General features: G+C 40.5%; 2 protein-coding genes across 5 annotated transcripts in view; one reads left to right on the top strand and one right to left on the bottom strand.

Annotated features, from left to right (window-relative positions):
* USP50 (ubiquitin specific peptidase 50) overlaps positions 1-6,718 on the top strand; it is a 45,809-nt gene extending 39,091 nt beyond the window's left edge. The window contains exon 7 of the mRNA XM_048217974.2: positions 5,664-6,718. Coding sequence (XP_048073931.1) covers positions 5,664-5,855 — 192 coding nt within the window. The 3' untranslated portion in view covers positions 5,856-6,718. The remainder of the gene's footprint in view (positions 1-5,663) is intronic.
* Positions 6,715-24,841, bottom strand: part of USP8 (ubiquitin specific peptidase 8) — a 75,255-nt gene continuing 57,128 nt past the window's right edge. For 2 of the 4 annotated variants that reach the window (XM_026518464.4, XM_048219146.2), the window contains 10 exons: positions 19,928-20,509; positions 17,175-17,261; positions 15,543-15,620; positions 14,870-15,132; positions 12,794-13,006; positions 12,167-12,377; positions 10,755-10,991; positions 9,775-9,917; positions 7,762-7,894; positions 6,715-7,614 (listed from right to left, as the gene is read on the bottom strand). In XM_026518464.4, coding sequence (XP_026374249.2) covers positions 7,429-7,614; positions 7,762-7,894; positions 9,775-9,917; positions 10,755-10,991; positions 12,167-12,377; positions 12,794-13,006; positions 14,870-15,132; positions 15,543-15,620; positions 17,175-17,261; positions 19,928-20,509 — 2,133 coding nt within the window. In that variant the 3' untranslated portion in view covers positions 6,715-7,428. Of the gene's footprint in view, positions 9,397-9,774; positions 9,918-10,754; positions 10,992-12,166; positions 12,378-12,793; positions 13,007-14,869; positions 15,133-15,542; positions 15,621-17,174; positions 17,262-19,927; positions 20,510-24,841 lie in introns of all 4 variants that reach the window. The other 2 variants (XM_044390969.3, XM_026518465.4) reach the window with 2 other exon arrangements.

Genomic DNA, 24,841 nt, shown 5'->3' with positions numbered 1-24,841 from the left:
CCCTGGCAGGGCAGCTGGAGCTGAGGTGTTGTGAGGGATGGGAGGTCCCTGGCCTTGCTCTGCAGGGCTGCCCTGGCAAGATAGGTGAAACTAAAGTGGGTGCAAGCTGGGGGGGGGGGGCAGGGCTCTGCACACAGAGGGTCCTTGGCAGGGTAGCCGATGCTGGAGTGTAAGCCTAGGGTGTTTCAGGAGTCTCTGCTGGAGCTGAGGTGGGGTATAGGCCGAGAGGTCTTGGGGCACTCTGCTCAGAAGGTGCCCTGGGAGGCCAGCTAAAGCTAAACTGGGCACAGGCCAGCGTGTGGTCCCCAGGGCCTCCACACAGTGTGTCCTGGCAGGACAGCTCTGAAGCAGAAGTGGTTGCAAGGTGGGTTGTCCTAGGGCTCTTCCCACTGGTGGGACAGCTGCCACTGAGTGAGGTTCAAGCTAGCGTTTCCCGGAGTGTCCCGTACAGGGTGTGCCTTGGCCGAGTGACGAGCTGAGGCCAGTGTGGGGTGGCCGGTGCTGTAAGGGCCCTGGCAGGGTGGCTGGAACTGAGGCAGACATGAGCCGGGGTTCCTGGGGGGCACCCCCGCCAGGACGGCTGCATCTGAAGTAGATGTCCATTGGCAGGTTTCAGAGTGGTCTGCGTCACAGGTGCCCTGCTAAGCTGCCCGAAGCTGAAGTGCATTGGGCCTGGAGTGTTCCAGCGTGCTTGCGCCTGTGTCACCCTGGCATAAATGCTAGAGCTATCATGAGCGCTAACTGGGGGGGGGGGGGCTCTCTTAAACCGCTGGGTTTTTTTCTGTGTGCGAGGACAGAGGAATCTGTTCCTGGTCCCTCGGTGCTCTCCCTCCCCACAGACCCTTCATTACTGGGTCTCCATTTCTCTTGCTGTCCTTCCGCTGCGCAGAGGCTGTTCAGTTGGCCCCCAGGTCCTCAGGAGGAGTTGCTCTATAAATAGGTGTGATTTGGTGTGTACTGTGGAGAGAGTGAATTCAGGGGCTTCCTCCATCACCATCTTGGACCACATCTCCCCTGGCTGAATTATGTTTTATGCTGGCTCTTTAAGGGCAAGGACTCAGTTTCCTAGTCCGTCTGGCTCTCCCAGCATGAAGTCCTACTGATTTTTTTGAAGCTCCCGAAGTGAATCCCCACTGGTTTTCGAAGCCAGATGTTAGGAACTCCTCTTCCCGGGGCAGGTCCTCAGTGCCGGGGTGCCTGGTGGGGGTCCGATCCTCGCCCCATCTGTGCTTGCGGTGTCCCTCCTGTTTGTGGGTAGTCCTGCCAGGGGTTTGGTCGTCTCCATACCTCCTACGCTTCTTGATGTGGCCTTCTCTTTAGACTAACTGTACAGGGTCTGTTTTTCCCATCCTCAGGTCATTTTCAGAGTTCGCTGTACGGATGCAGCTGTTGCCTCGTTGCGTCTGTGGTCAGGTGAGCTCCGGATCCTCCCAATCCGCCACCTTCTCCGACTCCCTTTAACGTTTGCTCTACGTGTCTAGTTGCTCTTCTACTGGGTACACAGACACTGACCATTGTTATGTCCTCTTGTTGGATGAATTTATTATGTCAAGCCCTTCCTTGTCTCTTACTGTATTTGTTTCAAAGTCTATTTTGTCTAATAGAAGGATTGCCACCCCAGACATTTTTGTTTTCATTTACATGAAATATCTTTTTCCATCCCTTCACTTTAAGCGACTTTTTTTTTTTTGTTTAAAGATTTTATTTTTTAGTAATCTCTGCACCCAACATGGCGCCTCAAACCTACAACCCTGGGGTCAAGAGTCACACGCTCTACGCACTGAGCCAGCCCGGCGCCTCACTCTGTGTCTTCAGAAGTCTGAGGTGAAACTCTTGTTAGGCATCTAGAGGGGGCTTACTCTCCATCGGTTCAGTAGTCCTGCCGTGTTTTCTGATGGGATCGTGTCGCGCATTTACATTTGACCTAAGTGTTGATAGGTATGTACTTACTGCCATTTTGTTAATTGCTTTCTGATTGTTTTGTAGTTCCTCTCTATTCCTTCTCTAGCTCTCTGCTGACTTTATTCAGTGTCATGCTTGGACACCTTTGTTTTTTGTGTATCGTAGTTTGGGTTTGTGGTTACCAGGGGGGTCCTATATGACATCCGATGTATATAGCAGTCTGTATTAAGTTTTGATGGTTAAGTTTGAGCACATTCTAAAAGCACATTTTACTTGCCCCTCCAAGTTTTATGTATATCGATGTCCTGTTTTACATCTTTTTTATCTTCCTTAATTTGTGTAGATATAATTTATACTACTTTTGTGTTTTAATCTTTACTAGCTTAATAAGCAATTGATCTACCTTTCTTGTGTGTTTGCGTTTTTACCTGTGAAAATTTTCCCTTTCATAATTTTCTTCTAGTTTATGGCCTTTTCTTTTCCACTTAAACGAAGTCTCTAACCTTGCTTGTAAGGTAGCGTTAGCGGGGATGAACTCCTTTCACCGGTGTCTCTCGTGAATTTGCGTGTCCTCCTTGGGCAGAGGCCCAGCTAGACTTCTCTCTCGTGCTCCGTCGTTAGTGTATGTCCTGCCCAAGCGAGCACTCCACGTCCCTTTCAATTCTGAGTGACAGCCTTGCTGGGTGGAGTATTCTTCGTTGCAGGTTTTTTCCTTTCTGCACTTGGAAGATACCAGGACAATCCCTTCTGGCCTGTAAAGTGTCTGCAGGAATGTGGATTATCTTTTCTTTCTGGCTGCGTTGAAGATTTTTCTCTTCGCTTTCGTTGTTCTGCAGTATTATCTTTATTTACCCGTGGTTCATTGTATTTCCCAAATTGGAAGAATCGTGACTTTTATGAGGTTTCCAGGCATTATCACTTTTAATATGGTCTTGCTCCTATAACACACTCTCCTCTTTTAGAACTTCTACGAGGCATACACTGACTCTTCTTACTCAATTTTTCATCACTACTGCATTCAGGGTAATTTCCTTAGTTTCATTTGTATAGTTTATTCATTGTCTCTCCAATTCCACGTACTATTTAATTTCTACACCAATTTTTTTATACTGAATTTTAAACTATTTTTCATTTCTGGAAGTTCTCTTTCGTTTTTTGTTAGCTTCCTTCTCTTAAATGTCTATCACTTTTTTTATTTTTTAAAAGATTTTATTTGACAGCGAGCATAAGCTGGGGCAGCTGCAGGCAGAGGGAGAGGGAGAAGCAGAGTCCCTGCTGAGCAGGGAGCCCAACCCCTAGGAGCAGGGTTCGATCCTAGGATGCCGGGATCATGACCGGAGCTAAAGGCAGACTGACAGAGCCACCCAGGCGTCCCCGTCACTTTAAACATGCTTTTTTTGTAGTCCCTATTTGGTAAATCTATTATCTAAAGTCCTCAGGAGGGGGAGTTAATCGTGCCATTTGTTGCTTCTGACTCTTACTCATGGGGGGGTTCTTTCCACGTGTGTTCTCTAATTCTGAACTGCGAGCTGAACACCACTGCGGTTTTATATGTTCGTATCCTGTACAGCCTGAATTAAGGCACACCTATCCGGAAACAGAATGTAATTCTTTCCTTTGGCCAAGTGCCGCCCAAATAATTCTCAAAATAACCCCCAAAATAAATTCACAGGCTTCTGAGACCATATAGGTAGTGTAATTTTGAATCTCAAGTAAGACAGGTCTGTGGTAACAAATTCCAGGAATGACTTCTTCTCTGCACCAGAGCATAAGGTAAGACAAGTACTAGCTTATCCTTCACTGAGGGCGAGTCTCTAAGAATCCTGTCTGTGTGTGGATCTCCATCCAACACCCACCTTGCGGAAACCTAAGACTTGACCTCCCGTGCTTGTGTAACCTTTGAAATCCAGGCACCTGGTTCCAGAGACCAGGAACTGTCTTTATGCCTGATGGTCATGGCCTCAACCACGTATCTGGCTACTCTCTTATTTCCGGTTTTTGGCCTCTGGGGATTACGCACTATAAAATCTTTTAACATCAGCCATGTATTTCAAAGGGTATTTACCAAGTTTATCCAACTTTCCTTACAGTTGTGTAACTAAGGCTTTCACGCTAATTGTCTGCCATAACTGCTAGAAATTTAAGTCTAGAAAGATGTTTTACCTTCTATTATGTAAAAAAAAAATTTTTTTTGCATTGTTATCAAAACTGAACAATCATCCAGCTGTGATCAGTCTGATCCGTTTGGAACAATATTTCATCTTCTGGACTCTACATACCCACCAGATGTTTTTTTCTCAAGTTCTATCACACTATCATGGGCACCATTTCATCAATAAGGAAGCTAAAGCATGTCAGCTTAAGGTCACAGGGCAAGAACCAGGACTAGAGCTTGGACCTTTAAAAGTGTCAGCTCTGGGATATTTCTGTAAGACGTAACGTGAGAGGTAGGGAAGTGAAGGTCTAAGGGAACGTTTAGTAAGTACCTCCTATGTGCTAGTTCTGTAATATCAAAAATATCTGATAACTGCTGTACAAGACATATCTTATTACCCCATTTTCATAGATGGGGAAATTAAAGCTCAGAAAGTTTAAATAATTTCCCTAAGGTCATTGTGTAGTATTAGAGCTGAATTCACAGTCGGAATTGGCTATAAAAATCCATCTTCTGGGACGCCTGGGTGGCTCAGTCGGTTAAGTGTCTGCCTTCGATTCAGGTCGTGATCTTGGGGTCCTGGGATTGAGTCCTGCGTCAGGCTCCTTGCTCAGTGGGGAGCCTGCTTCTCCCTCCCTCTGCTGCTCCCCTGCTTGTGCTCTCTCTGACAAATAAAACCTTAAAAAAAAAAAAAAATTCCATCTTCTTCCCTCTATACCAGGGGTCAGCAAACTTACTCTGTAAAAGGCCCGATAGTAAATATTTTAGGCTTCATGGGCCACACGGTCTCTCTTGCAACTACTCAGCTTTGCTGTAGTGTGAAAGCAGCCACTGAGAAACAGAAGATGAATGAGCATGGCTGTGTTCCCATAACACTTTATTTACTGCAATTTGAGTTTTATGTAATTTTCACATGTCACAAAATAATTTTTTTCAACCATACAAAATATGAAATGCATTTTTAACTTACAGGCCACGCAAAAACAGGTGCATCTGCCCCATGGGCAACTGGTTTGTTGACCCCTGCTCTACACCATACCACCTTGTGAGGAGTGGCGTTCTCCAGTGTCTGTTCCAAACATTCAAGGGAAAAAGAGAACGGAACAGGTTCTTCTTTGGATGCTGCGTGACTGAGGGGGTTGTTGTGCCCAAGCTCCTCAAACTGTGTTGTAGCAACATGTAGTTGTTTAAACGTCTTGTCCCAACATTAAACGTCTTTTTTTCATGTCTCTCCTTAGCCTATCTTCCAAACTAAACTAAGCTCATTTTGGAAAGAGGACTCTCTTCTTATTTTACAGTGTCCTTTAATGTTTCATAGTCTGTGTAATATAGTAGGTGCTCAATATCCAATGATAAATATTCGATGCCGCCGACCACTATCCTGTTTCATTCAGACTCTTTAAATGGTCAATGGGCCCAATATAGAAACAGTTCAATGAATGAAAACTAATATAGCAGTTAGGCCATATGTTGTATTTAACAATATTACCATTTCCTTTTAACTTAGTGTAAGGGACAATTTTGAAAAATATTCTGGGCCCTACCTTTCTTGCTCCAATAGTTATTTGCATGTGAATACTAAGTCTGACATGCCTTCTTCCCCTAGAACCACTTCGGTGACCTGGATGGTGGCCACTACACTGCTTTTTGCAAGAACTCAGTGACCCAGGCCTGGTATAGCTTTGATGACACACGAGTCAGTGAGATACCAGATACTTCAGTTCAAACTGCTACAGCCTATCTCCTGTTCTACAGCTGCCAGCCCTTTTCTATACCTATAAAAAAATGCAAGAGCTAGGAAAAATGGTATTTCCTGAAAACTACAAAACAAGCAATCAAACTGGTACTTAAGTTTTGCTCTGTCATTAAAATCTTGCAACTTATTTGCATCGCTGACATTTTTAAGTCTTTCTGGTATGTTATGTACCCCTTTATACAATAAGACTCTACCAAAGAAGATAGGTCCGGGCCTACTGAAAAAGGCAGCATGCAAACGATGAAATGCTGATCGATGGGGGCCTTCAAAGCACTGCAAATTATGTATCAATTTCAGGCTTCAAAATTGAATGTTTATTAAGGTGAATTTTTTAATCATAGAATATCAATTATATATATCCAACAAATTATTTTCCAGAGATACTTCATGGAGCTCAACAAAAGTAAGTTTTGTTCAAGTGGCTCTGTGACCTTGAGAATATGATTTGAAAATACTTAATTGATCAGACAATTTAGCCAAGAACTCTAATAAGTCTCTTAGACCAACTGCAGAACATGAAAGAACCCATCCTTTCATCCTCTACCTGACAGTCCACCAATGGTGACATCTTTCAGAAGCGCTTTCTACAATCTTATTTTTATATGGAGAATTTTTATTTACTTATCTCTTTGACTACATCATTTTGTAAAGATGTGGTTCTTAATGCAGCTCACTTTGCAGTCATGCTTGACTCCTATCCCTTTGTTTAAATTCTGACTCCCAACTCGGAGAATCCTAAGTGCTCTATGCATTTTTGGATCAAGTTGAAGGCAGAGTAAAATCGGGTCCTAATGCAACAGGGTAAGTGAACTAAATCTTAAATCAATATAGCAGGATAAAGTGTAGCTATGTATATAAAATGGTTTGCTAATATAAAATTAAAGACAGAACACTTACAGGGTTTTAAATTATTTTTCTCATTAAGATTTTAATGTAGGTGAAAATGAAAATTCTCATTTTAAAAAATTAAAGAAAAGTTTCCATTTATTTTTTTAGAATAAAGATTTAGTGCACAAATACAGCCCAAAGCCAACAAAAAAATAGCTTTGCCCTGTCATTTCCCTAAGAAAGCACTGCAGTTACTCAGAATAGGCCAAAAGAAAAATGAACAATCCTCTGAGTTCTAGGCTTCACAAAAGGACCACATAGTATAATATGTACACTGATTTGATGTGCAAGTGTGCAATAAATATATACACATACATTCCTATCTGCTTTACATCATTCTAGAGTATTCATAGATCAAGCTGGGATTTAGAAATGTGAAAAGGCCATAACAGTGAAAAGGAAAATAAAGGATATAATGGTTTTTAGAATAGAATGCTATAGAATGATAATGCTTAGCTAGTTAGTTACTTTAACTTTGGAGCAAACTATAAAGGTTTTGAAATAAATGGTACCTGTAAGGAGTGCTTACTGCGATACTTGTTAAATATTATTGGTCAGTTTTTCGATAATAGCACTGACCTAAAATATATGGTGATAGTAACACAGCTCCCACTGTCCTAGAATTCCTCTAAAGGGCCAGCTATAGGTATCCAGTATCTTTGCAAGTATGTCAAGAGTTGTGTTGCTCAGCCTCTTAAAAGATAACTAGCTTATAACCTACTTCTCCTTATGTGGCTACGTCAGTTGCTCGTGGTCCCAATGAAGTATAAAAGAGGATATAAGCTGCCGAAGACTTCACAGAAGAAACAGAGATATCAGAAACTTCATGATCATCGAATTTAAACCACCGCTGTCTTGCTGCATTTTTACAATAGGCAGTGTAGTGGCCTCCATCCAGCCCACCGTAGTGATTCTGTGCCAAACGAGATTGAAAATCCGTTCAAACTGAAATTATCAACATATTTTAAATAATTCAAAGCTTTGTTACTTTCCTATGAAGGAACCACTTGAAACTTTTTCTAAGCAAATATGAAAATATTTAGTTCAACAAGATACTTACTGAAACAGAAAACAAATTATATTTCTTCAAATTGTTCTTTGGACCAATAACATATTGTGACAAGTCAAGATTTTCTAATGGGAAGTCCACAGAGCTCTGTAATTTTTGTTTCCACCTGCCATCATAGGAAAAACTGCAGAGCAAAACATGATAGCAATTATACCAACAGACCAAAAATATCAGAAGGACTCTAATTCATTCCTTAACATTCTAGATTTTTAGCCAGGACCGTAAACCGTTTCACGCAGAATTTCAGTCGTGGAAGGACCTGTGAAGACTGAGGAGAGCTGCTCTACACTTACGACCGTACTGCCGGGACACTGGAGCTGGGACCTGCAAACACACAGACCACACAGGTATCCCCCGCTTTTCAAAAGTTGGCATGACACTGCTTTGTTTTATGGAAGACTTAAATAGTAGTACCTGTTTTTGCTAACCAAAAGAAATCTGAAGAGGATTTCTGCCTTTCAGAAAAAAGGTAAAAAGTGGAAACAGCACTGAGTGGCCTGTGCTCTGTAGTAAGCTGGCCGAGGCAGCAGGCAGCCTGCTGAGCAGTGAGAGCGGCACCAGCAGCGCGCGGCCTGGACGACTCCGCATCGAGCTGCCACAGCTTTGAAGGGTCTGGCGGCAGCTGTGTTTTATCTTAATTTTGTGCATCTGTTAGCAAGATGTGTCCTAAGGTATCAGAAAAGCCCAAGAGAAGGTTATTTTTGGGGTCTGGAAATGTTCAAAGATTTTCCATATAAATTAATGGTAATCGCTTCTTTGCTTTTTACCATTTTGGCTTACAAAGATTTCACAGGAATACTGTTTTTGCATAGCAGGGGAAAACTGCAATGGCATTCCACTGTCCTGACATCCTCTGCTCCTTTAAACACCAAAACACTGGAATGTTGGTTGGTGTAATATTATTTCAGAATTAATTTTCAAAAACTGAATTCTGAACCATTTATATTTTTAGATATTCTACAAAGACTATGCAGCATTAAAAATTTTAAAAGAACAAATGTGTAATCATTTAGAGAATGTTTATACCTCCACAATCCTCAAGAGAAAAACTGATGTAACAAGATTGTTAGAAAATTTACATGAGGAATTTGAACACATCAATGTTGAAATTACTGTAACTGCAAAAGAATCTCCAATAATACAAAATGAAACAAATAATTAAAACAGAAATGCTTTCTTTGAAACAAAAATAACAGCTCTCAATAAAAAGATGAAACTTTTTTTTTTTAAAAAAGTTTATCACTCCATGGATAGATTATATATGAGACCAAAAAAAAAACCAAAAAAAAACAAAAAAAAAACAAAAGACCTGGGACATGTTTTACAACTATTATTCCTTCTACTATAGAGTCAGATCTTTTTCACAGGCTGGAAAAATCTGGACAAAAATGTCTGCACCCAACAATGGCATCCTTAACCTCTTCAAGACTACATTTTAAAAACATCCTGTATTTCCAGGGCGCCTGGGTGGCACAGTCGGTGAAGTGCCTGACTCTTCGTTTCAGCTCAGGTTGTGGTCTCAGGGTGGGGAGGCTGCGCCCCGCGTTGGGCTCCGTGCTCAGCATGGAGTCTGTGTGAGACTCAAACTTCTCAGACTTCCCCTCCGCATGTAAGCACTCGCTCTCTCTGAAATAAATGAATCTCTAAAACATTCTATATTTCATTTTCAGCACAGGATTAAATCTTTTTTTAGTTTACTGTTTGATAAATTTTATTGGCTAATCATTTGTGTTCTACATAAATACATTTTTATTTGATGTTTTATAAAGATGTAAAATTCTGTATTTGAAATGCAATAATTTCATTTTTTTAAAGATGAAATTACATGAAAGCGTTTTTGCAAACACTGAGAGAAGGAGCTAGTCTCCTCTTTCTGCCCTATTTCCCTAACGAGATAATCTTCCTTTGAAATGCATCCTTAGCAGGCAGTACAACACAACGACTTAAAATGGAAGGACTTAGAATTCTTTCATTTAATATTGTAGAAAAATTTGTTTCCTTTACCGTTTCAGATGCACTAAAAGCACTGGTGGCAACTTCCAGATTTCTATCTTTTTTAAAGAATCCCGTCGAGTTCTGCAATGACTGCAGTAAAACCGATTGTTATCTGTGAGCTTCTCTTCTTTGGAAAATAATCTAAGGCAATCCTGGAGGCAAAAACAAGTAGTAGTTATTAATTCGTTGCTTCACAGTATCACTGGGCATCTACTCAAGTTATTCTGCCAGGCATCAGGCTATAACAGTTAAAGAGAAGAAAACCGTGCCCTCATAAAGTTTATGACCTGGTGGGGAACCCAGAGGAGAGAGCCCGCAACAAGAGGAGCGCAGTGCATGGCGAGCGCTGCCTGCGGTGGAGGGAGGCAGTCCGGCGTGTCTGCGCTCTGCCTGGTGCCCCACACAGTCTTGCTGGAAGAAAGGACATTCTCGAGGAAGCGAACACAAAGATCAACAAGCTAGCTAAATCATACTGTTGTGAGGAAAACAGGCATATTGATCCCCAGGCAGAGCAAATTCTTATAAAAGTAAACCTAAATTAAAAACAAACTCAGGGTTTTGGAGGGGAGGCAGGTGTGGGGATGCGCTAGCCCGGTGCTGGGTATTAAGGAGGGCACGGATTGCATGGAGCACTGGGTGTTATATGCAAACAATGAATCATGGAACACTATGTCAAGAACTAATGATGTACTGTATGGTGACTAACATAAAAAAAATCCATATACAATTTTCAAACTTCTTCAAAGTGCAAACTTTAAAAAACACCAATTCTGAAAGAATATTTAATAGGAAAATATCTTTTAAAAAGGAAAACTTTTAAAACATCTTTAGATTTTTCTAATACACAAATTTTGTTTTAATTATGTCTGTGTTTAAGTTTTACCCACAAAATGTTTATAGGGGTGAAGAGCAGAAATTGCTGAATAAAGTATATGTTTGTATGCATATAAACAGCATTTATTCAACAAATCATTTTCTCTCAAGCTTACCTGTAATGTACATTTACTTGTAGAAGCTAAGGGTAGAGACAAATACATGAAGGCCTCAAATGTCCTAGACTTTTTGTGACAGGTGAGGCACTGTACTGTGGATTTGAACTGACCCTGAAAAAGTGCTACAATAATAGATTCATTGAGCTGCTTGTGTTTCTGCCAAGCATGTTCTGCGGCTTTAAAGTCATCCAGGTGATCGTTATTTTCTTCTTTATGTCTCTTCCGATTATCAGCCTGGAAATAAGATTAATATTAATGTCGACTTTGAGATAAATTTTAACTATAAAATTGGAATATACTTTCCAGATTTAGAAACACTTCTGCTCCCTTTCATGGAGTTCTAATCTCATTACTACAAAAAAAATTCTGCCAAAAATCCTTCCTCCAACCCTACTTTTTATCAGAAGGGTATGACTTATTTTAATTAAAGATTTTACTTATTTGAGAGAAAAGAGTGTGAAGGAGAGGAAGAGAGACTCTGCACTGAGCACAGAGCCCAATGTGGGGCTCGATCCCACAACCACGAAATCATGACCTGAATAAAAACCAAGAGTCGATTGCTTAACTGATTGAGCCACCCAAGCGCCTTGTAGGACTTCTTATTTTATTAAACAGAAATTAATAAATTTTAAGGAATGGGGATTAAGGAGTGCACTTGTCATTATGAGCACCGGGGGATGTACTGAAGTGCTGAATCACTCTACTGTATACTTGAAACTAATATTAACTAACTGGAATTAAAAGAAAAATTTTAAATAACAATGTACTAACTTTTTTATGTTGAAAATTTTGGTTTTGAAAAGAGATGGGATTAGGGCTACAACTAGACAGAATTTATTGTCCTAGGCTCATGGATGGATACACACATATACTTTATATATATTCACATATACATACTCAGAACATATTTACACGCACGTGTATGTGTGTGTGTTCACTGGTAACACTGATCCCAAAGGTATCTGAGGGATATATGCCTCAGTAACTTTTCACATGAGTCCTCTGGTTACATGAGGTATTTTAGAAAAAAGGATAAAAAAGATATTATATAAAATATATAAATATATAATAATAAAGATGTTTGGGTGGTCTACAGCTCATCTTTTATAAAATTTGTGTTTGATTTACTTTCACGTACATGTGGTCACAGTTATCTCCAACAACTATTCCAACATTTATAATTTCTCATGATACAACCTACCATTTTAGTAAGCAAATATATATTTCTTTTAAAATATTAGACCTATCAGATAAATTTGTTTTAGAGTTCCCTGCCTTAGTACAAAGTCACTAGATTTGAATAAACTATCACTGAACAATCACCAACTATAATTTTAAATTGCTGTAAAAATTACAGTGTTGAGCAACCCTACAGAGCCTTTAGAACTTAGAAAAATCAAATTTCTTACTTTATTCAGATCTTCATGGAGACCATCCATTAGGAACAGAAGCAGTTCTTGTGAATCTTGCTGGCTATATCCTGCAAACTGGTCATTGATCTTCCCAATGGTGACTTTGAAGTCTTTTGGACTGATATACCTGTACTGTCCGGTCCATAGGGCTTTCATAATTATGCCAAATTCTTCAGCCACTTCACCTTTATGTCCCAACAAATTTGATCTTTGCAAATAAAGTCACAAAAAAAATAGTTTTTAAAAGTCAAGGTACAGTGGGTTCTTGAGGTCAATATTAAATTCTTTATATACTGTAACCCAACACTAAAGTATTTATTTATTGACGGGTTTATTACCAAATACTCATCTGAATCTTACTTGGATTATACCCGCCAATCTGCTGCTTTTGGGCTGCGAACCCCGCACCAGGTCTTCCTCCTCAGCAGGCTGCGGGGTATGACTGAGGTTCCGCCTTCTTCACTGCTCCTCTCCCGTCTGTCCTTTACCAGTCAGAGGAGGCTTTTCTCACATTTTTCTTAAGAATAAAGATATTTTTCCCCTTTCCTACTTTGACTTCTCTGGGGAAGTGTGGTTAGATGACCCTTTTAATGCTATATTGCAACAAATATGAAATTTCTTTACCTGTTAATATCATCCTGGTAACAGTTTCGGTTGAAATAATCAGCCAAATGTGGAGCATTACATAGGCACTGCAGTATTGAGTTCATATAACAAGTATTTCCTAAATTACGAAGTCCAGTGAGAGCTGGTCCAGATCCTCCAAAAACAGGATTGAGGTTCCGAATCTGAGAAGCAGAAAGCCTTGTGATCTCTGCTTTAGGGTAGCATGTTGGCCTGAGGAAGAAAAAATGTACACGATGTCTTAAAACACACAGCAGCTAAAATTAAGGTTCATACTACAAATGGTAGCAAATTCCAGCACCGGTATCAGAGGACACAGTAATCTTGTAACCAGTCTGTTAATCAGTCATAAGGTACTGGGTTTTACAAGACATTTATTATCTAGGTAACATCGTTATGTTCTGTGACCCCAAAAAAACAAGTATATTTAACCTCTTATGTGAGTCTATGGTTCTTACACCTTGAGACAGATTCCCTGGCTTCTCATGAACAGGTAGAGTCTTCTGGTAGAGAAGTCTCTTTCAAATTCCTTTAAATAATCCTATGAAGTTTAGCATTACCAAATGTTGAGCTCAACCAGAATGCCAAACAAAGAATAAAAAGTTTATTACTGTGGAACAGATACCAGAAGAGGCAGGGATTATTTGGGTACTATTACCTGAAACATACAGGTGTGCTGACAAATGTGAGTCACTGGCCACAGGTAGCTATTTAAATTTAAAATGAAAAATTCAGCTCCTCAGTCACACCTGCTACAATTCTAAATAACCACTACCAGCCTGCACAGCAGTGGGCTAGAGAATATCTTTAAGATTCTGTTATTCAGTGTATTTGACTTACATGCGGAGCTTCTAGAACTGCGAGAGCATTAAGCAAAATCCTAACTGATCTTTCTTTTATTATTGATCCTAAGCATACTCCCACCCCTGAAAGGAATATTAAGAACAGATTAAACTATGTTCAAACTATGTTCCGAACTTTTATTCACATGTGCTCAGGTGTATGCATTCATGTACTCCTGCTGAATACATATAAAAAATACAGAAACCGCATGTGTGATTGTTTTCAAAAACTTTAAGTCTTTAACAAACTTTAATAAGAATGATGATTCAAGAAGGAATTAAATCTTACCAGTTTTAATAGTGAGCCCTAATATAAACCCATTTATTTATACTTCCATCTGTACCCCTCCCCCTAAAAGTAAAGATTAGAAGTGACAAGCAGATTTGACAATTATCTCCTCATAAATCTATCAATCATAAGCCAGGAGCATTGGAGGGATCACAGCAGGAATACATCTAAACGAGATACTAGTTGGGGAAAATTAACTGAACCTACTGATCATTCACTACTTGTTAACAGCAGACGTGCAATGAAGGAAAAGGGAACAGAGTAAGGATTAGGAGCTGATACATACAATACGTTATTTTAATACTATTTTAAGTTTGCTCCCACATTACAGGTAAAGTTAAAAAAAAAAAAAGTTTGGAATCTGAGAGTTGCAACAAGATAAACTCAACGGTCCTACAGACTATGGTCTGTAACGAGAAATTTAGGGACCATGGAGGTTTATGAAAAACTTCTAGGTAGCCTCATACCGTGCTGCCCTAAAGTATAGTAATTATATTATTTTAGATCTACATTAATACTTATTATGATAATCTTCCCTGATATTTAAGTTAGCACTGGGATAAAAACCAAAGAATTTAATCCATTCATTTTTTCCTCTGTGCTAAATAACAATGGCTGGTACAGTCATCCTCAGAAATTTCTGACTCCCTGGTATTAATAAACTGATATGTTTAGAGTAGAAGTTTTCAAATACAGGGGCGCCTGGGTGGCTCAGTCGTTAAGCGCCTGCCTTCGGCTCGGGGCATGATCCCGGCGTTCTGGGATCGAGCCCCACACCAGGCTCCTCCGCTGGGAGCCTGTTTCTCCCTCTCCCACTCCCCCTGCTTTTGTTCCCTCTCTCGCTGGCTGTCTCTATCTCTGTCAAATGAATAAATAAAATCTTTAAAAAAAAACGTTTTCAAATACAGCAGATTATTCTAGTTCTAAGAGTTAGGATAAACTTACTTGTTTTCCCGATTAACTGTTGGAGTTACTGTTGGCTTCCTCTTCTCTTCCTCTTGAATAGCCTGGGTTATATCTGGGGAGGAGTAGGAGCGCTTCAGTTTGGATGGTTCCCTATCCCGCTCAGCAGGAATCTGTGGCTTGGCTTTATGAGTTGGAGGGGTGGAAGGAGGTGCAGATGAGGGAGCCATTTCCGGTGGATACATATGAACAGTGTTGGTGGGTGAATGATAGTAACGGAAAGTTCCAGTGATTGGGTCAAGAAACTTAAATGGAAAAGAAACAAAAACAAAAAACAGGTCATAAAACAAAGACCATTACAAACAAAAAGTCACTCAAAAGTATTCCACTGCTAAGGTGACTTCTGGATTAAAATAATTTGATCAGATGGTAATAATCACTTCTATAAAACTTCCAAAGAACTTCAGGTATTAAATAAACTGTTTCTAAATGAAAATGCCAGAAATGCTCACACATTGTAGCCAGCATCTCAGATTGGATATATTGAGAAATCTAACCCTGCTGTAGTTAGGGAAATGAGTTATGTCCTCCTTAATGAAGAAACAGAATTGACTCTGCACTAGAGAAGATACAGAATAAACAAACAAACGAAAAGCTTTTTAAATAAGAACACATGACCATGTTATTTATTTATGTGCTAATTTTTGAGTTTTACCTTGGCCCAGCCTGAAGGCAGTCCTGGTACGATCCTCCCCATTTCTTCACTTCGTGCTCTTGTCAAAGGCTCTCGAGCCTAGTTAAAAAAAAAAAAAAAAAATCAATTAAATTTTGCCATATACAAACTGAAGCTACCCGTCCAAAAAACCAGAAAGACTTGTGTTGGCTGCCCTTAATATTTTTAAAATCAAGTTTAAAAATGAAGAACTCTATGTGGTCTCAAAGTCCGAATACCGCCAGCAAGGGGAAGGGAAGTATGTGTATGCACAAGCCCATAATGATGGTGGTTTTTTGAAGTTTCCTTAAAAAAACAAAAACACAATTTCACTGCTAGGTGTCAACCCAAAAGAAATGAAAACATGTTTCCACACACAGATTTGTATGCAAATGTTCACAGCAGCATTATTCATAACAGCCCAAAAGAAGCAGAAGCAATCCAAATATCCATTAACTGGTTAATGAATAAAATGTGGTATATCGACATAAGGGAATACTATTCAGCAAATACGAAGTAACTACGATATACGTTACAACATGGATGAATCTCAAAAAATTATACTAAAGACAAATGCAAAAGACCATATATATATATATATATATATATAAAATGTACACACACACACAGCTAGATTTAAATGATATGCCCAGAAAAGACCTAGCTAGGAGACAGAGTAGATCATGGGTGCCTATGGCTTTAGGATAAAAACAAGGAATGACTACAACTGGGCACTATGACGAAAATGTTCTAAAACTGGATTAATACTTGTTTCACAACTTTGAACTGAAAACACTGAATTGTACGCTAAAAATGGGTGGATTTTATGGTATGCAAATTATACCTCGATAAAGTTCAAAAACAAAGGCAAAGATGTCTTATATAAGACCTAAATATTTCAAAAATTGTGATGAAGTACACATAAAATTTGTCATCTTAACCATTTTTAAGTGTATAGGTTAGTGGCATTAAGCATATCTGCAGTGTTGTGCAACCAATTTCAAGAACTCTCTTCATCTTGCAAAACTGAAAGACTGCACCCATTTAAACAACTCCCACACTTCCCCCATCCACCTGGCAACCACCCCATATCAATGGAATCATACAGTATTTGTCTCTTTGTGACTAATTTCACTTGCAACATGTCCTGAAGATTCATCTACGTTGTAGCATGTTTCAGAATTTTCTTCCTTTTTAAAAAGGCTGGATAATAATACACCATTGTATGTATATACCCATTTATTTATATATTCATCTGTGGATGGATATTTGGGTTGCTTCCATCTTTTGGCTATTTGGCTATTGTGAATAATACTGCTATGAACACTGGTGTGTAAGTATTTCTTCCAGACCCTGCTTTCAATTCTTTTGGGTATATACCTAGAAGCAGAACTGCTGTAAGGCCTAGGTATTTTCTAATTTCATAAAATGGGTAGAATATACTATTGTACTTTAAATAGGAAGACAAACACCTACTGCTGGCTCAATCATGTAAAAAGAAACAAAAACAGCTATGAAAGATAGCACAGATTTCGTCAGAAAGCAGATCTTAAGATGGAGGATGATGACATGGTAAAGACAACCACATGGTTATAATCCATGTGTCCCCCCTGCCCCCAATGAACTACTACTTACCTTATTTCTCTCAGTGTCTTCTGTATTCTCTCTAAAAGTTCCAGTCTTTAGAATTCCACTTTCTGGTTGTCCTTTAATCTTAACAGGCTGTAAAATTATCAAAATTTCAGAAGTGAAAGAAAATAACTGTCCTCCAATATAAACTTGCCTGTCAGTCACTAGCTAATACAAGTAAATCCATCAGACTGAAAATAAAAAACAAAAAAAAATGAGACCCCTGAAAAGTTTATTCAGTTTTGTTGTCAAAGTAGATTTTTTTTTTAAAAAGATTTTATTTATTTATTTGACAGAGAGAGAGAGACAGCCAGCGAGGGAGGGAACACAAGCAGGGGGAGTGGGAGAGGAAGCAGGCTCCCAGCAGAGCAGGAAGCCCGATGTGGGGCTCGATCCCAGGACCCCGGGATCATGACTTGAGCTGAAGGCAGACACTTAACGACTGAGCCACCCAGGCACCCCTCAAAGTAGACATTTTTAATTAAAGGCGATAGGCCGATGTTGGATTTCCTACCACTAAAGATAAAGAAGAAAAGAAACTGATGAATCAGTGGGGGGAGAGGGGAGTGTGCAAATCGCAGTGGATAGGGAAGCACTGATTCATGATACATGTCAAGTGTAAGTTGCTGGTCACTGGTGTATATTCACTATGACCTCTTTTGAGCACTGTCCTTTTATTTTAACCTCACATGATCTGGTTGCCTTCAAAGTGGTCATGTTCTCCAAAATGAACATATTGAAGAGAAAGAAGAGATTATGGGATATTCATACAGAACAATATTCCAAAGTACAAAATCCATTTTATATCCTCTTGGAATCTATCATAGGTTCGTTTAAAAATTCACTTAAATTTTATAGTTTATTTAAAAAATAACTATAGTAGGGGCGCCTGGGTGGCTCAGTCGTTAAGTATCTGCCTTCGGCTCAGGGCGTGATCCTGGAGTCCTGGGATCGAGCCCCATGTCAGGCTCCTCCGCTGGGAGCCTGCTTCTTCCTCTCCCACTCCCCCTGCTTGGGTTCCCTCTCTTGCTGGCTGTCTCTCTAAAAAAAAAAAAAAATAAATAAATAAATAAAATAAAATAAAAAATAACTATAGTAAAGTAAAAACTAAGTATTTGTGACGATTTTAATAAAATTTATTCCAGAATAAATTACATATTTTGCCTACTTTTAAAAGAGCATACAATATATTGTATATATATGATCTTTTTTTCAATGTGTTATAGGAAATATCAAAGACTAATGTGACAGTCTCAAGGCTAGATTTTTAGGGCTACTTAGATTTGTAGGGCTATTTGGCACCTATACTAAAAGACCCCGGAAACATGAATGCTTTCAGTTCTTATGACCGTCTGCCTCTAAGTGAAGCAAGATAGAAAGAAAGTGGCTTTGGAATCTCACTGCATATGGGCTCTTAGGCAAATTACTTAACCTCCAAGCTTCCAATTTTATTTGTAAACTGAATACCTCATGAACTTATCATTAGAAGGATAACATAGGAAAAATACCTGGCATATAACAGCTACTCGATGAATAATATTTAAATTGTAATAGCTCAATAATTCTGATTCTCCCATGAATAAAGTGAGAGCATTTTAGTACATGGGCTTCATTTCTCTAATTTTAGGTTTTAGAAGGCTTTTGCATGAGATGTGTATGTGTGTGTGTGTGTATCTTTTGAGAGCAAGAATGCATGCGAGTGACATGGGGGAGGGGCTGAGGGAGAGGGAGAGAGAGAATCTTATGCAGGCTCCATGCCCAGCACAGAGCCCAACATGGGGCTCAATCTCATGACCGTGAGATCATGACCCAAGCCGAAACCAAGAGTCAGACGCTCAACCGACTGAGCCACCCAGGTGCCCAGAGAGCTTTATTTTTGATAGTTAAGGTTACTAGGCAAGTGTTCCCTGGTAAGTATGCCATTAATATGAATTGTTAATTTTGGTCTATGCCTGAACTGCTGCTTCAGAAGTTGTAAAGACTGACACATTCTGTAAAGAAGGTATTTTGCCTTCTATCCGAAGTCATTTTCACACTACCAAAAATGTATTTCCATTTACGTGCATGTAAAAAGGGCTATAACTGTTTCTGCTCTTATAAAAATGTATTTGTTGTTCAAAAGGGAAAGGGATTGTTAACTGTATAATACAGAGGGGGGAAAAAATAAAAAGCACATACGATATCATTAGGTTAAAGAAGAATAACAACAGAAAACGTTCCCCAAAATTATCGTAATCGATTTTGGGGAACAGCCAAGGGCAGAAAAAGGCAACATTAATGGGATTATTGCCAATATTATCGATTAGATGAAGCAACAAACAAAATGACACAGACATGACTACAAAAATCACTATACACAAAGATAAATGTTGGGCCATTTAGATGTCACTCATTTTGGACATAGATATTCTAAGCAGATACAAGCTCTATCATATACATATTTGAAACCTAACTCCTCCACACCGGTTATATTTCACTCAAGTCTTCTGATGACCATACATCCCATGTAGAAGTAAAGAATGTGGCTAGTTATCCCAGTTGCTAAGAAATACTGCATTTCACAGACAAAAAAGCAATCCCATTCCCAGTCAACCAAAGGATAGCAGGCGAGCAAATACAGATGGATCAGTAGAAATCTATCACCCACTAGAAAATCATTTAGAAGGTCTGTCCTATTTATGGAATGCCCTTGGTGTCATCTTTTTATCTAACAATTGATTTCACTTACTTGGCAGTTTGTACTGTTTGTTTCTGCTTACCTTGCCTGAATTTGAGTCTCCTGCCACCGAGGCCTGGGGCACATCTCCCACTGCCTTTTTCGGCAGTTCTGGGGTGGCACACCTCTTGCCCCTATCTTCTGCAGATTTCTTGGCATCGGTAGTTTCATGTTCACTTTTACTTTGTCTTTTTACTCCTGTTATTTCTCTGCCCCTCTTTGCTGAAGTTTCTTTATCTTCTTTCTTGGCCTGTTCACTTTCTCTCTTTTCCATTTCTTCTTTTGCTTTCTGTTGCTTCTCTGTGATTTCATTTTCTTCAGCTTCTTGTTTCTTTCTGGCTTTTTGTTCTTGTTCCTCTCTCCTCAGTTTCTCTTTCTGTTCTTCTTGCTGCCTTTCTCGCAGTTCTTTCTCTTGTCTGTTTTTCTCCATTAGAAGAGCAGTTTCTGCATGAATACGAGCTTTTTCTTCATCTGTTAACATGGCAGTTGGAGGAGGAAATACTGGCTTTGTGGAACGATCAGGAACAACTTTTCCATCCTGAGGAGACTGCTGCTCGTGATCTTTATTTTCAGATTTTATTCTATGCTCTTCAGGCAATTTGACTGGTTTTTTAGTACGATCAATCTATATCAACAAGAACAGAGCAAAACATATTTTTGTCAAAATCCAGAATGTAACCTCAGTTCTTGAAATCAAGTTGTTGTAAAAGAACCATCACTTTGTGGAGACAATATGTGCCAGAGCATCTATTTGTGTCTGTCAAGATTTCTCATGAGGCACTTGGCACTTCCTTCCTCTTGATTCCATACTTTCAATACACCATGATATGTTCTGTATATGGGAGAGTTCATCTAAAACCTAAAACCTAGACTTGGCCATACCTAAATTTAGGTTCCATTTCCACATATCCAATTGCCTACTCAGTATCTCCGTGTCAGTGTCTCACATATATACCACAACCTAACATGGCCAAAACTGATTACATGATATTCCCCCTACAAACATGGTCTTTTATCTCATGGATGTAACCACTATCCAAACGAGTAGCTCACACCAGAAAATTGAGTTTCGTATGTCCTCCCCTTGCCCTTATGCAGTCTGATGATTTTCTTCCTCTATCTGTCCCTCTCCACTAGCACCAACCGAGTCCATGCCAACATCCTCCCTACACTGTTTCTAACTAGTCGTCCCATCTCTTTTCTTGCTTCCCAACTCTTTCCACACCGTAGCCAGAGTAATCATTTTAAAACAAATATGACCATGTGCCTGATGTATGTAAAACCCTATTTTATTTTTTTAAAAGATTTTATTTATTTATTTGACAGAGAGTGGGAGAGAGAAAGTGAGAGAGAGAGAGAGCACAGGCAGGGGGAGCAGAAGAGGCAGAGGGAGAAGCAGGCTCCCCACTGAACAGGGAGCCCGATGTGGGGCTTGATCCCAGGACCCTGGGATTATGACCTGAGCCAAAGGCAGATGCTTAACCAAGTGAGCCACCCGGGCACCTTTAAAACCCTATTTAAATAGCTACTCACTGTAGCTGTAGACATCTAAAATCTATTTACCATGCCTGTACCGCCAGGTGTGGCCTCATCGTCTCACTCTGCCTATCTAATCTTATCTCAGACTAATCTACACACCAGGCATACCACATTCCTACCCCCACCCCTGCCTTTTTAATTCCTCAAAGATGCCATGCTCCTTCTCAACTCAGGCCTTTATACCAGCTGTTCATCTAGGTAACGCCTACTACGACTTTAGGTTGTGGCTTAAATATATCTCCCTCAGGAAAGACTTCCTAAATCCCCAAAACAGCTCTCCTAATACCCTATTCTTTCCCCTTATAGTACTTACTGGGATCCTGATTAAATAACTATAATTACTTGTTTAAAATCTATCTTCCCTCCTAAAATATAAGCTCCAGGAGGGTAAAGACTGTGTCTGACACATAGTAAATAAATATGTTGCCGAGGGAATGAGTAAAATACTCCACAACTTTCTTAACAGGTAAGTTACTGAATTAATGAGTTAAATGTTTATTACCTCAATTTAATAGCATACTAACCCTACAAAATTATTAGAAGTAACCCAAATATACATCTATCTCTCTTCCTTTCAAATTGAGGGTTTTATTTACATAATAGGACAAGAAAAGGATACAAAAGAAGCCTCTTGGTCAAGCATGTATAGGCAAAGCTCTAAAACTTAATTCTCAGTAGGGTGTGGACCTGGACATTAAAAAAAAAAAAGAGAGCAAAACTAAAGACAGAGAAAAAGGCAAAAAGGTAACCTGCAACATAGATGTCCTTGTCACTGGGGAAATAAGCACTCAGTGACAGTTTGGACAAGTTCATCTTCTGTACACAGGAATCTGGCTCCTGGGACAATCCCTTCGAGGTTCTGACAAATTAAAATTCTAGGTTAATTCTTCATCAGACTATTCGCATATCAGGGCCAAATGTGCTTGGCCTGATGTGTCTCCAATTTGGAGATGGCACAGGGAAGGTCTTTGTTAGACAGGCCTTAGCAGCTCTGGTCCCTTTCCAGGTCATACTTCCATTCCCCCAGGGGGACTCAGTAGGCTTCTCCGGGGTGGGTCAGCATCACTGGGCCACGGGGGATGGACATCCCCCAAGCCTACCACAGGCAGCTTCCTCCCCGTCACCCGTGGGCCGCGAAGACCTGGCTCTCCCACTAAACTGTACTTGGCTTTTTCTTCCACTTAGGTCTCTTTTCCCTGAGTCTCAGCGTGACCAGGCAAACTGTAATTATCTCGTGAGCATGAAAATGTGCCATTACAACTTTCATCGTTTGAGTTAAAACAAGACTGTTTGTTTTCTCTTTTCCTCACAAATATTTATGATGCAGAACTGGATCCAAGTTCACCTTCAACACGAGCCTCCAGAATGTCCACCTACAACTTTCTCTGACACCAGTTCCTTTTTCTGTCCATTTGTCTATATTCCCCACCCATCTTCTCCACATCCTGGTGCCACCTGGTTGGCTCGACCGGTGAGGCATCAGCACTGAGGCCTCCTTTGCTAGCCTGGGGAACTTAGGTGTTGCCACCCACCCTACAGATTGATCAGCAACAACTATTTGGACTTCTGGATATTCTGGAAACAGTCGGAATGGTGGCTTATCACGGGGGTTGCGGAGGGGTATATTAAGAGGGGCCTCCTCTATGTGGAGAAAGGGGATCCCTCCTACATTGTTGGTGGGAATGCAAGTTGGTACAGCCACTCTGGAAAACAGTGTGGAGGTCCCTTAAAAAGTTAAAAATTGAACTACCCTATGACCCAGCCATTGCACTACTGGGTATTTACCCCAAAGATACAGACGTAGTGAAGAGAAGGGCCATATGCACCCCAATGTTCATAGCAGCAATGTCCACAATAGCTAAATTGTGGAAGGAGCCGAGATGCCCTTCAACAGATGACTGGATTAAGAAGTTGTGGTCCATATATACAATGGAATATTACTCAGCTATCAGAAAGAACGATTACCCAACATTTGCTGCAACATGGACGGCACTGGAGGAGATAATGCTAAGTGAAATAAGTCAAGCAGAGAAAGACAACTATCCTATGATTTCTCTCATCTATGGAACATAAGAACTAGGATGATCGGTAGGGGAAGAAAGGGATAAAGAAAGGGGGGTAATCGGAAGGGGGAATGAAACATGAGAGACTATGGACTATGAGAAACAAACTGAGGACTTCAGAGGGGAGGGGGGTGGGGGAATGGGATAGACCGGTGATGGGTAGTAAGGAGGGCACGTATTGCATGGTGCACTGGGTGTTATACACAACTAATGAATCATCGAGCCTTACATCGGAAACCGGGGATGTACTGTATGGTGACTAACATAATATAATAAAAAAATCATTAAAAAAAAAAAAAAAAGAGGGGCCTCCTCTTTCTTTCACCTCCTTGGCCAGTGGTCCAAAGGCAGTCCCTGGGTCATCCTGGGGGAGTGTCCAGCCCAGGACCCATGTGGCGCTGATCTCTGAATCCAGGTGAGATGCAGACAAACTCGGCAGCACCAAAGAGAAAGGATGCTACAAAAGCAGCCAGTGAGAGCTCCTAGGCTTCAGAAGGACTTAAAGCACCAGCCATGGCACCCCTAGCCACCCAGCATCCTTGGTCCCTACCTGGAGCTAGAAGCCTAGCCCACCTAAGATTTCCAGGGCTGATAAATCAGACCTGGCTCCCATACCTCCACGCCTCCTGTCCACCAGCTTTCGTTTCTACTTCCAGTACACCTGTCTCCTAATTACTGGTTCCTTCTCTAAATTGCACACTTTCCTTGCAGTTGTAGTGTCCCCCTCTCTCCCAAGACAACGCGCCTTTGGTGGCTTGGCATAGAGGTGTTGAACAGTTGTCAAGAGTAGGCAATGGTGCCTGGCAGCTGTGTGCAGCTTCAAACACACAGCCAGACTGGGCTGGCCTGGGCACAACAGGAGCACTTGCTCAAGCGACCTCTCCAACCCTCCTTGCCTCGCCGCCAGCTGCACATTCGTGTCACGGGGGGTGGGAATCACAAGCTTTATCTGCTTTAAACAGTCACGCACGTCATCAACAGTTTTCAAAGCATCACCACCTTCAAAGAGATCTTCCTTCCTTCCTTCTTCTCAAGACCATAATTAAACTCCTGGTGACAAAGGGGTGGAGAAAGGAGCTGGGGTGCGTGACAAACAGCTGCCCCCAGAACAGAGGGAGCCAAGGGCTGTGAGCGCCGTGTCAGGATGACCTTTCCAGAACATAACAAATCATCTTAGTCCAGGTCAAAATCCCCTTTCCCCCTTGTAATCACCACTCTGCTACCCACCCAGAGTACCCACTCTGCTCCTGTCTGTCAAGTGCCTTCCTCCATGCCAGCCCCCTGCCACATCCACCTGAACGCTGCAGTGTTAGCACACTATAATCCCAAACCTAACGTGGGCCTAATTCTCTAAA

The sequence above is a fragment of the Ursus arctos genome, unplaced genomic scaffold (genome assembly GCF_023065955.2).
Source record: "Ursus arctos isolate Adak ecotype North America unplaced genomic scaffold, UrsArc2.0 scaffold_36, whole genome shotgun sequence".
NCBI lineage: Eukaryota > Metazoa > Chordata > Mammalia > Carnivora > Ursidae > Ursus > Ursus arctos.
The sequence above is the reverse complement of the archived record's forward strand: the minus strand, read 5'-3'. Positions and strand labels throughout refer to the sequence as shown.